Genomic DNA, 15928 nt, shown 5'->3' with positions numbered 1-15928 from the left:
CATTCTGCAAATTTATGAATGTAATTTGTTGTAGTCCTCCTCAGTATTGACTGTACCCCCAATTTGGTGTCATCCGCATGTTTGGAAATAATGTTTATGATTCCAAAGTCTGAACTTAATGTAATGAACAGCAGTGCCCCCAGCACTAATCTTTGTGGAATACCACTTCCTCCCTTTCTGCCTCTCTGAATAACTAGCCTTTACTTCCACACTCTTGCTTTCTCTTTTGAAGTCAGCTAGCAATCCAATCTGCCACCTGTCCCTTGACTATGTATTCTATGACCTATTCATTAGTCTCTTATGAGGCACTTTAATGCAGGCCTTTTGGAAATTCAGATAAATTTCAACTACTATATTACCACTGACTACTCGCTTTCCACTGCCTCATAAAAATTCAATAAGATTGGGCAAGCAAGATTTTCCCCTTTGAAATCTATGCTGACTTTTGTGACGACCTTGATCCGGTAGCGGTATAGTAATGAAAATGTAATTTCTTTAAAATATCTGTGGAGTCTATAAGTGGTTTTAAGAATGTTTGAAAAGGACTTTTAAGAGTTTGTATCAATTATAATTTATTCGATAATAAGAAATACTGGTCCATGTGACCTGGTGACCCTTGACCTGGATGCAATTCTAACAGACAAGAAGTTAAGATGCAGACACCAAGAGAAAGCAGGCAGAGACCGAAAGGAGAACACAGAATTTGTGATAGGAGAAGCAAGCAAAACTCTTTATGAAAAGGTCAGTTTTCTGTGCAGCAGCAAAATGAAAAACAGAATTCCAGAAGCATTTGTGGAAATGATATACAAGCGAGCTAACAGGGATTGAATCCTAAAAGACAGTGAGAATAGCTCAGGCATGCAGAAGAGCCAAGAGTTTGTACCAGAGGACCGGATTGTGAACCAAGTACTGTTAGTTGGTCAATTAAAAAGAAACTCTGGAAAGCTATGCCATCAAGACTGACACGACCTGAGTGAGAGGGGATTTGTAGATGTGCACCTTGTCAGTGTCAATTGTGTCCAGAGATCTCAAATGGAGTACATCTGGTGGTAAATACAACTCAAGGGACGAATCAATTGAGTTGGAAAGATTGAGAGATTGTACATACTGCCACATTTGTGCGGGGTATGATGTGGGGTGCTTGTGTAAGACGTACCTTTGTTGTATCGGCTATTTGAAGTGAAATTTACCATCTTTTAATTGAAGATTTATTTGCCTTTTAATTCATGTTTAATTTGCATTGGTTCTGATTCGCCCTAAAGTAAAAGTTACAAAACAGTGAAGTCTTGTTGGTAATTTCTTCATTTGGGGGTCATTTTATATACTTGATTATTTTGGCTTATGGTTTCCACATGGGGATTGTAATACTTCTCATTATTATATATTTTTTTGTTTCTAAATGTTCATCTATTCTCTCCTTCAGTAACAATTCCATTATATTTCCTAGCACCTATGTTAAGCTGACTGATCTTTAATTCCCTTGACATTTCTGTCCCCCTTCTTAAATAAAGACATTTTGTTAACCATTCGCCTTTTTTTTACCTTTTCTTTATTCCTCTTTTTCTAATAAATTATTAAATATGTGCAGTAATGCCTCTGCTATCTCTTCCCTAGACTCTTCTAAAATGTGTGGGTGCAACCCATCTGGAGCTGGGGCTTTATTCTCAAAGTTTTATTGGTTTATTTATTACAGCCTTTTTTTATTTTAAATGTACTTATCTCATTATTTATCTCATCATTCAATGTCATGTCTACTTGTTCTGGCAAATACCAAAGCAAAATAATTATTTAATATTTATGCCATCTCCCTATACCTGTAATATTATCCTGTCTGTCCCTTAATGGACCTTGTTCCCATCTTAGCCTTCCTTTTTTCTAATTGATGTGACTGTAAATATTTTACTATTTTATTTTATGTTCCCTGATAATTTAATTTCATAGTTCCTCTTTGTCTTCCTGTTATTTCTGACTTTTCTCCTAACCTCTTGGTATTCTCTCTTAGCATGCACATCTTCTGCTATATACTTAATGCCTGCCTTTTTCCTAACCCTCAATTGTTCCCTCATGTCTTTATTCATCCATGAAGTCCCATCAGTGTTTAGTTTGCTCTTCCTTTTTAGGGAAATATATTTTTCCTGTACTCTGTTGAACACTTTTAAATGTTTCCCAATGTTATTCTAAACTGGTGTTTGTCAATATCGGTGCCATTTTATTTTCTGAAGTTCTATTTTCAGTCCCTCAAAACCAGTTCTTCTCCAATCCAGTAACCTGGTTTTCATCATACTTACATCCTTCATTATCACCTGACAATGTATTATATTATGTTCACTTTGGCCTTATGTTCCCTTACTTTTGCTTCTCTTATCTGCTTTGATTCATTCCCCATGACTAGATCCAATAGCGAATCCTCCCTTGTTGGGATTTTTACATACCCCATTAGAAATAAGCCCCGTACATACTGTAGGAATTCCATTCCTTTATTCCCTTTACCTACCTCTTTCGTTAAATAAATATTCCGGTCATTAAAATCCCCATGATAATTTTTGTGTGTTTTACTCAATTCCCTAATGTGTCTGCATATAACCTTCCTCCACCTCCCTTCCACAATTAGGTGTTCTATAGGCTACACCTATTGGCGTGATTGATCCTCTATCCATATGGATTTTATTTTTGTCTTAAAAGCTGTATTCCTTTTCTCGACTGCCAATATGTTATCCAAAATCAAGTACAGTTACTCCATCTCCCTTTCTCCCCCTCTATCTGTTCTAATTATGTTATACCCTGCATTGTTTAATTCCCAGTCCTGATTTTTCTGCAGCCATAACTCAATAGTCCTTACGATGTCTGGTTCCTCCCAATGCACAATTACCTCCAGCTCCCCTGTTTTATTATGGGTACTGTGTGCAATGCTGTACAGACATTTTAATTAATTTTAATACAATTTATTTTCACATTACGTTAAATCATCTTTTTGAACTCCTGTTCTATAATTCTATAACCCTTGGCATCAATGTCCTCCCTTACTTTATTCTTTCCTTTACCGTCCTTCACTGTTTTGTTGTTTACATTTAGGCTGATTATATTTCTTGTGGATAACTTGCCCCATCTTACTCATTTAAAGCCTTTGCCACCTTCCTATTTACCCGTCCCACTAGGACATGGATCCCATCCCACTTCAGGTGGAGGGCAATCCATCAACACAGCTCCTTCTTGCCCCAAAACTGGTACCAGTGTTCCATGAAAAGGAACTCTTCTTTCCCACACCAGCCCTTTAGCCATGTTTTAATTCTCCTGATCTGTCTGCTCCTATGCCAATTGTTTGTGACTTGAGCAATAATCCAGAGATTTTTATCCACAAAGACTGCTATTTTAGTTTAGAGACTAGCTCCTGATAATTTTCCAGCAGGACCTCCTCCCTGTCCCTACATATATTATTTGTTCAAACATGCACCACGGCAATTAGATTTACCCCCTCTCTTTCCAAGTTCCTCTCCAGCCGCCATGAGATAATCCTTACTCTGGCGCCAGGTAGGCAACACACCCTCTTTGGGATTTTCATTCTTGCCTCCAGCGGATGCTGTCTAATTCCCCTAATGATAAAGTCCCCTGTTCCTACCACATTTCTATTCTGTTCTTCCCCCTGCCTAAAACAACGTTCTGAACCACAGTGCCTAGGTCTACATTGCAAGGATATATGTATAAACTGGCTCTCATTTCTTTGATCTGACTGCCATCCTTAACACTCAGATTTTGTCACTGCCTCAGTAAGCAGCAGCAGGTTTTATATCAAAAATGCTGCATCAGGTCACTCCCTCTTTCCTCTACTCTTCTCTTAAGGCAATTACCATCCACCCCACTGCCTCCTTAATAGTCCATTTGGAGCCTAACCTACTCTATTTTCTGTGCACCCACCCCCAAATCCCATGTAACTGTAGGCTGTATTTACGCACTCGACATGCCTCTGTCAATTTAAACTGACTGACTCCACAACTTACAGCTGAGTCAGCACTGTGACCTACGCAGCAGATGGGAGTCCAACCTCACTCCAGTTTCAAGGCATCTGGTACACTTTTGCTATTTCTAGACCAATGTATCAAAAAATAACAAGGTAACACTGAGAATAATTATAGAGAACTTCTCACCAATAATCGTATGTATCATCCCAATTATCAAAGTGCACCAAAAAGCGATTGTCTATTATATCTGTCACTGATGCAACACAGATCAGGGAGGGATTCTTTCTGTCAACCGCCTCCAGCTTCATACCCACTCGAAATCCTGAAGGAGTTACAGTCTATGAGAGACAAGGATATGTATGTTAAAAGCAATTGAAAATAACAAAATTTGATACACTAAAGTGATTACATATCTTGCTAAAAACATGTTGTATGTTATTTAAAAACGGATGTCTTCAGACATGAATACTTAACATGCTGAACAATTATGGTGGAACTATTACCAATCACCATCACCACCAATCTGAGACTGAGAGCATCTTCAGGGGCTGGATCAGGACAGAGGGGTGGCAAAAAAATGGCACCTGCAGCCTGCATGTCAGTCTGCCCTCGTCACTCAAGGCTGATGACTTTCCTCCTGACGGGGGAGGGGTGGGGGGAGAGTGGGGGGGCTGGCAGGAAGGGGAAGTCGCCTGTCTTGCTAATTGCGCAGTTTAATGTCATTAGTGAGCTCGCCTTCTGACTTCCTGAGATTTTCATGGGGGTGGGCCGCTGTAGAAGCTCTCTGAAGCAGACCAACTCCAGCCTGGCATTAACAGGGGCAGCACTGCTGAAACCTTGTTTGAAAAAGTGAAAATTTGGATTAAAAACTGAGCAGCAATGAAATTTCAAGGACCAACCTTTCCTCACCCTATCCCGCATTCCAGCTCTTCATTTGCCACAACTACTTTGAAAATGAAGATCCTCTCATTTTTAAGGCCACGGACACTTGGCAGCTGCAGCAACGGGTGCCGATTTAGGCCTGAACGTGGCCCACTTCCCTGGTGTCCCACTTCCATTTCTGCCCCCTCCCTCCCCCCAGCCACTAGTTGGGCAGGTGACCCGTCTCTCAGGTCATTAAGACCCCGAACCCCCACAAACAAATCACCCTTCATGGCAGGCAGGCGACCGAAGTGGGATTGCAATGTGAAATCCCTGGAGTCTACATGCATAATTAAGTGTGAAAAGCCAGAAGTTGCTGTTGGAGATTCTTTGCTTTTCCATAGAATGCACTGTTGCAGTCCCTACAGACTATAATCAATTAGAATTCTATGAACTGATGAGAAATTGCCCTTTTGATGTGACTGTTGCTGCTGCAAACTGTCTTGAAAAAGTTGTAGCCTGTTGAATGAGGTGTAACTGAGTTTGTAACAGTGTACTAACTTCACAATAACTGCTGAAAAACATCTCTGGTGCTGAAATGTTAATTTTATATGCGTGCAATGTCAAATCTTTCGAGTATGATTTTTAAAAAGCCACATACATTAATTTTTTTAATTCTGTTTTTGCCATTTCACTTTCTACCTACCTTTATCCCATATATATGTCCCAATCATATTTTGATATCTGTAAAATTTTAATAAAATACAAAGAGTAACCAGTCGATTTTACTTCCTGATTTGATGTCTGCAAGAATACTTCAGTATGATTGACTGTTTGATGACATCACTGTTGCTGGACACCTGGAGATCGCCTCAACTTGGTGCCAAATTCAAACAAATGTCAGGGAAAAGAAAATTCACCACAGAGATTGTTAGATCTTTGTGGGTAGCTTTCTTTGAGGTCTGAGGTGAGCACTGCTGCTTCGATGTTGACCATGAATTTTGGGCCGAAGTCATCTTCTGCCAGACCTGCCAGCACTTCTTCAGGCAATTTGCTATTTATACAGCCACAGCCAACTTCTAATCTAGCAGGTACCCCAGAAATGCACATGGATACCCACCCTCATTAAACAGCCCAACTATGGAAACTCTGACAGGCACAAAAGTTCTACTCCACCAATGTTATGATAATAGAGCAGGATCACAGATTTTCAGCCCCACTGTCGTTACAAATGCTTTAGCCAGAATTGTATTTTATGTTTTTCTTTAACTTTCATACTATGTGCCGTTATGCCAGAACTTATATATACAGACAAAAGACACCATAGATCGAGAATATTTTCAGTATACTATATCACTGTGCAGGAGGACAGACCTTTAACAACCAATTCACAACTTCAAGACTGTAAGCTACTTTATTCCTGTTGAGTTATTGACATTTGCTGTGCTCACATTCTCTCACATCCAATTACATGCAGAAACAATGAAAATCTAGATGGATGTTTTCTACAATGGCTTCTTTTTAAATCAACTCAAAGTAATACTTTCCTTCATAATCTTACATGCAGTCATACCTAGCACAAAGAAAGATAGTTGTGGTTGTTGGAGGTCAGTCATTTCAGCCCTAGGACATCACTGCAGGAGTTCCTCAGGGTAGTGTCCTAGACCCAACCATCTTCAGCTGCTTCATCAATGACCTTCCTTCCATCATAAGGTCAGAAGTGGCGATGTTCGCTGATGATTACACAATGTTCAACACCATTTGTGACTCCTCAGATACTGAAGCAGTCCATGTCTAAATACAGCAAGACGTGGACAACATCCAGACTTGGGCTGACAAGTGGCAAGTAACATTTGTGCCACACAACTGCCAGGCAATGACTATCTCCAACAAGAGAGAATCTAACCATCACCCCTTGACATTCAATGGCATTACCATCACTGAATCCTCCACTATCAAAATCCTGGGGGTTACCATTGACCAAAAACTGAACTGGACTAGCCATAATAATAGTGTGGCTACAAGGTCAGGTCAGAGGCTAGGAATCCTGTGGCGAGTAGCTAACCTCCTGATTCCCAAAACCTGTCCACCTTTTGCAAGGCACAAGTCAGGAGCGTGATGGATTACTCTCCCCTTGCCTGGATGAGCTCCAAAAACACTCAGGAAGCATGACAGCAGCCCACTGGTTTGGCAACCCATCCACAAACATTCACTCCTTCCACCACCGACGCACAGTAGCAGCAGTGTGTGTCATCTACAAGATGCACTGCAGAAACTCATCAAGACTCCTTAGACAGCACCTTCCAAACCCACGACCACTACCATCTAAAAGGAAAGGGCAGCAGATGCATGGGAACACCACCACCTGGAAGTTCCCCTCCAAGTCACTCGCCATCCTAACTTGGAAATATAATGCCATTCCTTCACTGTTGGTGGGTCAAAATCCTGGAACTCCCTCCCTAACAGCAATGTGGGTGTACCAGTTCTGCAGCAGTTCAAGAAGGCAGCTCACCACTACTTTCAAGAGCAATTAGGGATGGGCAATAAATGCTGGCCCAGCCAGCAAAGCCCCCATCCATTGAATGATTTTTAAAAAATTTAAATATCATGTAATTGCTGCAAAACCCTGATTGAGCTACGAGATCAAAATGCACTTTTACTAAACAACAAAAACATGCAATCAACTCCATTTGTGAGGTTTTTAAAAGTCATAATAAAACTGGGTAATGAAAAGATCATGCTCAAACTGTATAGCCCTCTAGCCAAATCACAACTTGAATACTGGGTCCAGTCCTGAGCACTAAAACACAAGGAAAATAGTTCAAAGAGCCGTGGGAATTATTCCGAGTGTCACAACAATGAGAAATTTGTGACGAAGAACTACAGAAACTTGGGCTTTTTCCTCTTTAGAGGAAGCAACTTCTGAAGGTATATAAAATATTATGCTGTATTGATAAGGTAGATCTGGAAAAAGACATTAAGCTCAATCATAAGATTGGGAGGTGTTCAAAGAGTTTAATGTGATATAGCACAGATTTAAGGGGCAAGAGCTCCACTTGCCAAAAAAATGACATGGATGACAAAAGAGATCAGGAAAAATTAAAACTCAAAGAAAAGGCAATAAAAATGCAAAAAAATTGCAAACCATATTACAATTATATTAGAAAAAAAAGAGGATGGTCAGAAGTAATATGGCTCCCTTGGAATCTGGTAATCATGATCTTGTAAGTGAAATAAAGAAATGGCAGATATGTTAAATAATTAACGTTGCATTATATTTACAGTAAGGGAAGAGGATAGCATGCCAGATGTTCTAAGGAACATAACATTGAATTAGGGGTAATGACACGCCAAAATTAACATAAGCAAAATAATACCAATGAAGAAATTAATGGCACTAAAGTGACAAATCCCCAGGATTAGACTACTTCCATCGCAGGGTTTTAAAAGAAGTAGGTGAGAACATTACAGATGCCCTAACTATAATCTCCCAAATAACTCTCAATTCAGGAACTGCTGCTTTAGATTAGAAAATTGCATGTAATTTAACAATTTAAGGAAGATGGGAGAGGGAAACAAGGAATGTAGGAGCAGTTAGTCTAGCACCTGTTGTGAGGAAGACCATAAGACGCAGAAGCAGAAGTAGGCCATTCGACCCATTGAGTCTGCTCTGCCATTCAATGAGATCATGGCTGATCTGATAATCCTCAACTCCACTTTCCTGCCTTTTCCCCATACCCCTTGATTCCCTTATTGATTAAAAATCCGTCTATCTCAGCTGTCATGAAGCTATTAACGTATATATTACTGGAAAATATATTTTTTTTAAATAGAGGGATAGTCTGTGGGTGTGTCTTAAATGGATTAAAGTCAGCTAGTCTGGGTGCTTTGATGTGTACTAGTTTTGAGATGTAAGAGAGGTAGAATGCATTTGCATTTTGTTAAATAGAACATTGAAGAAGGGAAGTGAAATCTGGCACCTAGCTAGCAGAGACCAAGCAATGTTTATATTACTAATAAAATTGCTACTATGAAAGGGGTTTTATTGTTAAAAGAGGTGGAGTTCAAAGGGGCTGGTGATACAATGAGAATTTATATTCAGTGACGTGCTGGGTATAACAGAGGGCAGTTTTGTGTGTGCAGGACAGAGGCAATGTAAGATCAAAGCCTGAAAGCCTACCACTGTGTCTGCAAAGGAACCAAAGTGAAAGGAACTTCATTTTGAATTTATAAGGTGAAAATGTTTTGCCTGGTGTCTGCTTAAAGTCTATGGGTTGCTGTTGCCTTAGTGGAGATTAGTTTGGGAATTTGTTAAAAGTTATGATAGTAGTAATTTGTAGCCATGTGTAAATTAATAAAGTTCTCATGCAGTTTGATGTAAAAACCTCTCGAGAACTGGTGGTCTGATTCCTGAATTTAGAGCTGCATCTCAAACATACCACTTAAAAATATAGGTTATGACAGTTGTTTGAAGTTTCCCTCTGAGATTTTTAAATAAGTCAGCTTTACCAACTGCTGTGTCATAACACAACCTTGAATATATTTAACGACCCAGCCTCTGCAGCCTTCTGTGGTAAAGAATTCCATAGATTCATTACCCTCTGAGAGAAGAAATTCCTCCTCATCTCTGTCTTAAATGGGCAACTCCTTACTCCAAGATTATGCCCTCTGGTGCTAGACTCTCCCGCAAGGGGAAACAACCTCTCTGCATCTACCCTGTCAAGCCCCCTAAGAATCTTATGTGTTTCAATAAGGTCGCTTCTCATTCTTCTAAACTCCAATGAGTATAGACCCAACCTACTCAACCACTCCTCATAAGAAAATCCCTCCATACCCGGGATCAACCTAGTGAACCTTCTCCGCAATGCGTCCAATGACAGTATATCTTTCCTCAGATAAGGGGGCCAAAACTGTTCACAGTATTCTAGGTGCGGTCTAACTAGTGCCTTATAAAGTTTTAGCAAGACTTCCCCAAGCTATACTCTATTCCCTTTGAAATAAAGGCAAACATTCCATTTGCCTTCCCTATTACCTACTGAATTTGTAGGCTAGCTTTTTGTGATTCATGCACGAGGACCCCCAAATCCCTCTGTGCTGCAGTCTTCTGCAGTCTTTCTCCATTTAAATAATATTCAGCTCCTCTATTCTTCCTTCCAAAGTACATAGCGTCACATTTTCCCACATTATATTCCATCTGCCAAGTTTTTGCCCACTCAATTAACCTGCCTATATCCCTCTGTAGACTCTTTTGTGTCATCCTCACCATGTGCCTTCCCACCTATTTTTGTGTCATCTGCAAAATTACTGATCTATAATTAAGTACGGATAATAGGCAGGTACTCTAATTGGCAGGATGTGAATTAGTGTCCCACAGGGATCTGTGCCAAGATTTTCATTATTCATTTATTAATGGTTTTGTTTCTAGGATAGAGAGCCATGCATCCAAGTTTACCAACGTCACAAAGATAGGTGGTATTGTAAGCACTGCAGATGGCAGTATAAAAGGGTTGCAGAGGGTTACTAACAGATTAAGTAAATAGCCAAACTCTGGCAAATGGATTTCAATGTAAGCAAGTGAGATCATTCACTTTAGACCAAGTAAAGAACAAGGAACTTTCTAAATGCTGAAAATCTAGAAACTGTGAAAGTCCAAAGAGACATTGGGTGTCTATGTACACATATCATTAAAATGTTAAGGACAAGTACAGAAAATAATCAACAAGGCTAATGGAATACCGGCCTTTATATCTAGAGGATTAGAATACAATGAGGTAGACATTATGCTACAGCTTTACAACAGCCTGTTTAGATCACACCTGGGGTACTATAAGCAGTTCTGGTAACCACATCTTGGGAAGGATATATTGGTCTTGGAGAGAGCACAGTGTAGGCTTGTCCAAATGCTACCTGGACTCCAAGGGTTAAATTATGAGTACACAATATTGGTAGTATTCTCTGGAATTAATAAGGTTGAGAGTAATTTGATTGAAGTTTTCAATATGTTAAGGGGAACTGATAGGGTAGATAAAGAGAAACTATTTCTGCTGGTTGGGGAGTCTAGAAGTAAGGGACATGAACAATGTTCCCTGTCATTTTTTCCAGCCATGTGTGGAATGAATTTTGTTATCTCACCAAGATCAAGGTCATGTGCAGATATGTACCACCCAGTAGAAACAAAAAAAAATATACAATAGATATTTTAGGTGTATTTAAAAGTTATCATAGGTACGGAAGAAGCAGAAAGAATATTAAAATGAGATAATTAACAAGGTGTGTTGCTAAGATATTTATTTAATATGAAATTAAATAAAAAGAAAATGGACACTGCAAAATTTTCTGGAGCCTTTTGGAATCTTACAAGAACTTGTCTTGTTTCTTTCCTTATTCCTTCACATTGCCATTTACACCTCATCTGGACGCATCTTTTATTTCTTTACTCTACCCATTACCACTCTCTTTGACTTTCGTACCATGTAATCATTTGTTATTCAATCTCTCCCACCCTTCACCCTATCACAGACATTCACTTTTGTTATTCCTGCCCCTCTTCCCATCCACTGGCTTAAAAAACTCACCTTTCTATTTTTTGTTCCGATGAAAGGTCACTGACCTGGAATGTTAACGCTGTTTCCCTCCACAGATGCTGCCCGACTTGGACTATTTCCATCATTTTTTATTTTTATTACTAATTAGCTCGTCAGTTGACAATCTACTGCAATGTTTTAATGATGTGAACACTTCCAGAAACTTAGTTTATATAAAAGAAAGAACTTACATTTATCCAGCGCCTTTCACCACCTCAGGACATCCCAGGGTGCTTTACAGCCAGTGAAATACAACCATCCCCCATTTAGCATGCTTGATGTGTTCCTAAGAAATGGTGTGCTAAACAAAAATCACTTTCGCATAAGAAAGTATTTAATGAGGGTTATGTTCCAGACTTGTATTTTTTTACAATAAAACCTATTAGCTGCCTTGAATCTAACTGGCCCAAAAATCCTCGTTCCAACTCCTAATAATTTACCTCCTGCTCACCACTTCCCATCTCTAGCTCACTGCCTCCTCGACTTGGAGCTTCTCCCCAATCGCCACTTTGCTCCAAAATCCTCCCAAATCGCTGACCCTTCTGCTCACTGCCTCTCCTGAGAGGCGGTGAGCAGGAGGGTTCTTGAGGGAAGTGTGATGAGTCAGGAGAGACAGAGAACAAGAGGGAGATGGCATGCAGGAGGGTTGGCAAGTCAGGAGAGGCAACAAGTGGGAGGGAAGCAGCAAGCAGGAGGATCAATGAGTCAGCGGAGGCGGCAGGTCGGAGGGTTTGGGAGAGAAACAGCAAGTTGGGAGAGGCAGCAAGCGGGAGGGAAGTGGCAAGTGGGAGGAAAGGTAGCCAGCAGGAGAGTAGCAACAAGTAGGGAGAGGTGGTGAGCTGGAGGGTTCAGAAGGGAAATGACGAGTTGGGACTTCCAACTCACCACTTCCTTGCTGCCTCTCTCAAGCTCAGTTGATTTTTTTTTTTAAATCCTCAATGTTCCCAGTCCACAATGGATCCTCACCAGCCAATGAGACCAGCTGCATCTCTGCTGGGACATCAGTCAAACCTGAAATTGCACCTCCAAAACAAATATTTGTGCCCAGAGAGCTTCTGGTCCCTCAGAAACTACTCATTGGCTTGCAGCGAGTCAGACAAACCTCTCAACTTGCAGCTTCATTTCTCCACCATCTCCTGTTTCCAGAGGGCTTGCTCCCTCTCTTCCTCCACTGCCATTTGCTGAGCTGCTACCCAATCAGTTGTTGCCATGTGGCCTGGATGGTCGCATTGAGTGGGATCAGGTACCAATGGAAATCAAGCCATGTATGGCATCACAGCTTCATGAAGCATCGATTGGTCAAGCAGTAAAATATGGTCCACATGTCATGTGAGTGGCATTAATAATCAAGACGGACTAGTGCGCAAACATGCAGGCACACAGCTTAGAGGAAACTTAGGACATAGCCTAAAAATTAGGACCAGGTTTTTCAGGAGTGAAATTAGGAAACATTCTACATGCAAAAGGTGGTGCAAGTATGGAACTCTCTTCTGCAAATGACAGCTGATGTTAGATCAATTGTAAAATTTAAATGTGGGGCTGAAAGATTTTTGTCAGCCAAAGGTATTAAGGGTTATGGGGCAAATGGGGTCCATGGAATTAGGTCACAGATCAGCCATGACCTCACTGAATGGTGGAAGAGACTCAAAGGGATAAATGGTCTACCCCTGCTTCTTAGCTTCTATGAGGCAAGTGCTCAGGTTCAAATTTTTAAACAATTATGATCAATGTCACAGAATTCTACACACAAAGAGTTGTCAACATATGAAATAAACTAAGAATAGAGTAGTTGAGGCAAAAACCCTAGAATTATTTAAGAAACAGTTAGATACTAAGATAACAGAACTTTGAATGTCTTTTGGGACATATTGGCTCAGATGGGTCAAAGATCCTTTCTCATCTGTAGTTACCTTATGGCTGTATGCCTCCTGTTGGAAGTATCTATAATTTCTGAATGTATAGCTATACTTTAGATATCGTCCTTCAGTGTGGTGGAGGAATCTACACAGAACAGATGGTGATATGCCAATCACATTGATGATCAAGACATCCAAGTTCATCGCATTAAACTCACTCATCACCAACTGCTTAATCCAGGTGTCTTGCAGGGAAATGCTCGTTTGAAAATTGTAAAAGCTATCGTCTTAAGCAGACAAGCCAAGAGAGTAACACTCAGCAAAGTGGAAGCTTCTCACATGTAGAAGCAAGAGGTAAGTACAGAAAAACATTTTCCATGAAGTGAGTGACAGCAAAAGTCAAATGACTCTTCACTCTGCCTAGGACATTCCTTAGAGTTTATTATCAAACACAGAGGCTAGGAATCCTGTGGCGAGTAGCTCACCTCCTGACTGCCCAAAGCTTGTCCACCATCTACAAGGCACAAGTCAATACTCCCCACTTGCCTGGATGAGTGCAGCTCCAATGACACTGAAGAAGCTGGACACCATCCAGGACTGAGCAGCCCACTTAATTGGCACCCCATCCACAAACATTCATTCCCTCCACCACTGACACACAGTAGCAGCAGTGTGTACCACCTACAAGATACACTGCAGAAACTCACCAAGGCTCCTTAAGCAGCACCTTCCAAGCAGCACCGACCTCTACCATCTGGAAGGACAAGAGCAGCTGATAGATGGGAACACTACCACCTGAAAGTTCACCTCCAAGTCACTCACCATCCTTACTTGGAAATATATCACCGTCCCTTCACTGTCGCTGGGTCACAATCCTGGAACTCCCTCCCTAACAGCACTGTGGGTGTAGCTACACCACATGGACTGCAGTGGTTCAAGAAGGCAGCTCACCACCACCTACTTAAGGGCAATTAGAGATGGGCAATAAATGTTGGCCTAGCCAGTGGCGCCCACATCCCATGAGTGAATTAAAAAAAGACAATAAAAGTTGCTTATACTGGTATGTCTTTGGTTTGGTCCAGCTTGTGAGACAAAGTTGTCAGGCATTCCTCTGGATACCTTCTATGCTCTCCAGCATAGATTCCTGTTTAGGATGAACAACAAGACACAATGGCTGCTGCATGAAATCTTAACAAATCAGGTAAGTGACCCTTGAGAAATTAAGGATTACTTAAGAGCCAAAACCACTCCCTTCAGTTTTCTAATTCTTGCTGCAATTCCCAACGTCATTATCACATCACTGTGCACATTTTTAAATTCTAAATGTCCTTGTTCATTAAGTGGTGATTTTGAATCCATAACAAGATTATTTTTCCCATAATTTTTTTTTGTAAAAGGAAGGGTGTGAGACATAGTACATTTAAGACAAATAGATAAGGCATTTGAAATAAGAAGCATATTTTAAGAACTGCTTTAAACTGGTATGTTAACCTACAAGCTACTTGATGTGGTATGAAGATATTCAGTAGGTGAGAGGCCTGGAAAAAAAACTTGATGGATAGAACAACTGTACAAAGTGTATAAAATAAAGTGATTGCCAAGCTGAAGGCCATTTCAGTAAAAAGGTGACAGAGTTTGTACTAAGCAAATATAAGAGAAGAAATTTGGTGCTAAAAAAGGAATGTGATGGCATCTAAACAGCCAAGTCAGGTAAACATGAAAATTCGTCCTACAGTTAATTGCTTGTGAGCAGTGCAGCAGCTTGGGGGGCACAAATGGTAGGATTGGGAACTTGACCTGTGATGTGTGCAACATGCATGATCTAGTATATCCTGGAATGGCAAAGAACCCAGGAGGTGTAAACATGCATTAAGTCTCAGGGGATGTATTGTTTGAGCAGAGAAATGTTGAAGACAAAGACCAATATGTTTCAGGCGGTATACAACCCACATATAGAGAGGATACTAAACCAGAGGGGAGGAAGGAAGTAATTCTTCAAAGACAGAAACAGTACAGGGAAACCCTGTGGGTCTGGACTTGTACAATGGGTATCTAATTTGTGACAATTATGAAAATAAGGCCAGTAAACATCATGGTATTGTAGTGTAAGGGATTACCGATGGAAAATACATAACGCTGTCCAGGAAAACAGGTGCATATCGGAGCTTTCATAGTAAGGGGAATAGGCAACCTGATTTGCATCTGCGGCTGAGAGTCTGGTGTGTTCATCGCGATGTTAGGGCTACGGGACATAACTAATGAAAAGGACTTCCAGAAAGGGAAGTAAAAAAATCAAAAGTCATGGTTCATTTGGAAACTAATGACATAGCAGAATGTAGGATGTATGTTTTGCAGAGGAAGTTCAAGGAGTTTCATTCTAAATTGAAGGAAGTGCAAGATCTCAAGCACAGTAATCTCAAGATTACTCTTAAGTGCTGCAACAGTTCAGCAGAAACAAAATAAATACTTCAGAGCATGATTAATTTCATAGGTAGGATTTTCTGTGCTCATTTTGCCATTTTAGTGGCAATAGCAGGGGAGGGGTGGTAAATTGGTCATGGATTTATTATACTGGATCCTGTCCATTTTGACTCCAAATGTAGCTTCTAGCATCATTTTTACTGAAATATAGGTGGGCGTATTTAAGTGAAGTGATAATGATGGAGTTGCA

The 15928-nt window shown here is 40.5% G+C and overlaps 1 protein-coding gene across 2 annotated transcripts in view; it reads right to left on the bottom strand.

Moving 5' to 3' along the window:
• LOC144679644 (lethal(3)malignant brain tumor-like protein 4) overlaps window positions 1-15928 on the bottom strand; it is a 392935-nt gene that overhangs the window by 279101 nt on the left and 97906 nt on the right. For both annotated transcript variants that reach the window (XM_078540227.1, XM_078540226.1), the window contains exon 13: window positions 4143-4294. In XM_078540227.1, the coding sequence (XP_078396353.1) occupies window positions 4143-4294 (152 nt within the window). The remainder of the gene's footprint in view (window positions 1-4142; window positions 4295-15928) is intronic.

The sequence above is a fragment of the Cetorhinus maximus genome, chromosome 4, assembly GCF_964194155.1.
Source record: "Cetorhinus maximus chromosome 4, sCetMax3.hap1.1, whole genome shotgun sequence".
NCBI classification, from domain to species: Eukaryota; Metazoa; Chordata; class Chondrichthyes; order Lamniformes; family Cetorhinidae; genus Cetorhinus; species Cetorhinus maximus.
Note: the sequence above shows the minus strand (reverse complement) of the source record. Positions and strands in the feature narration are given on the sequence as shown.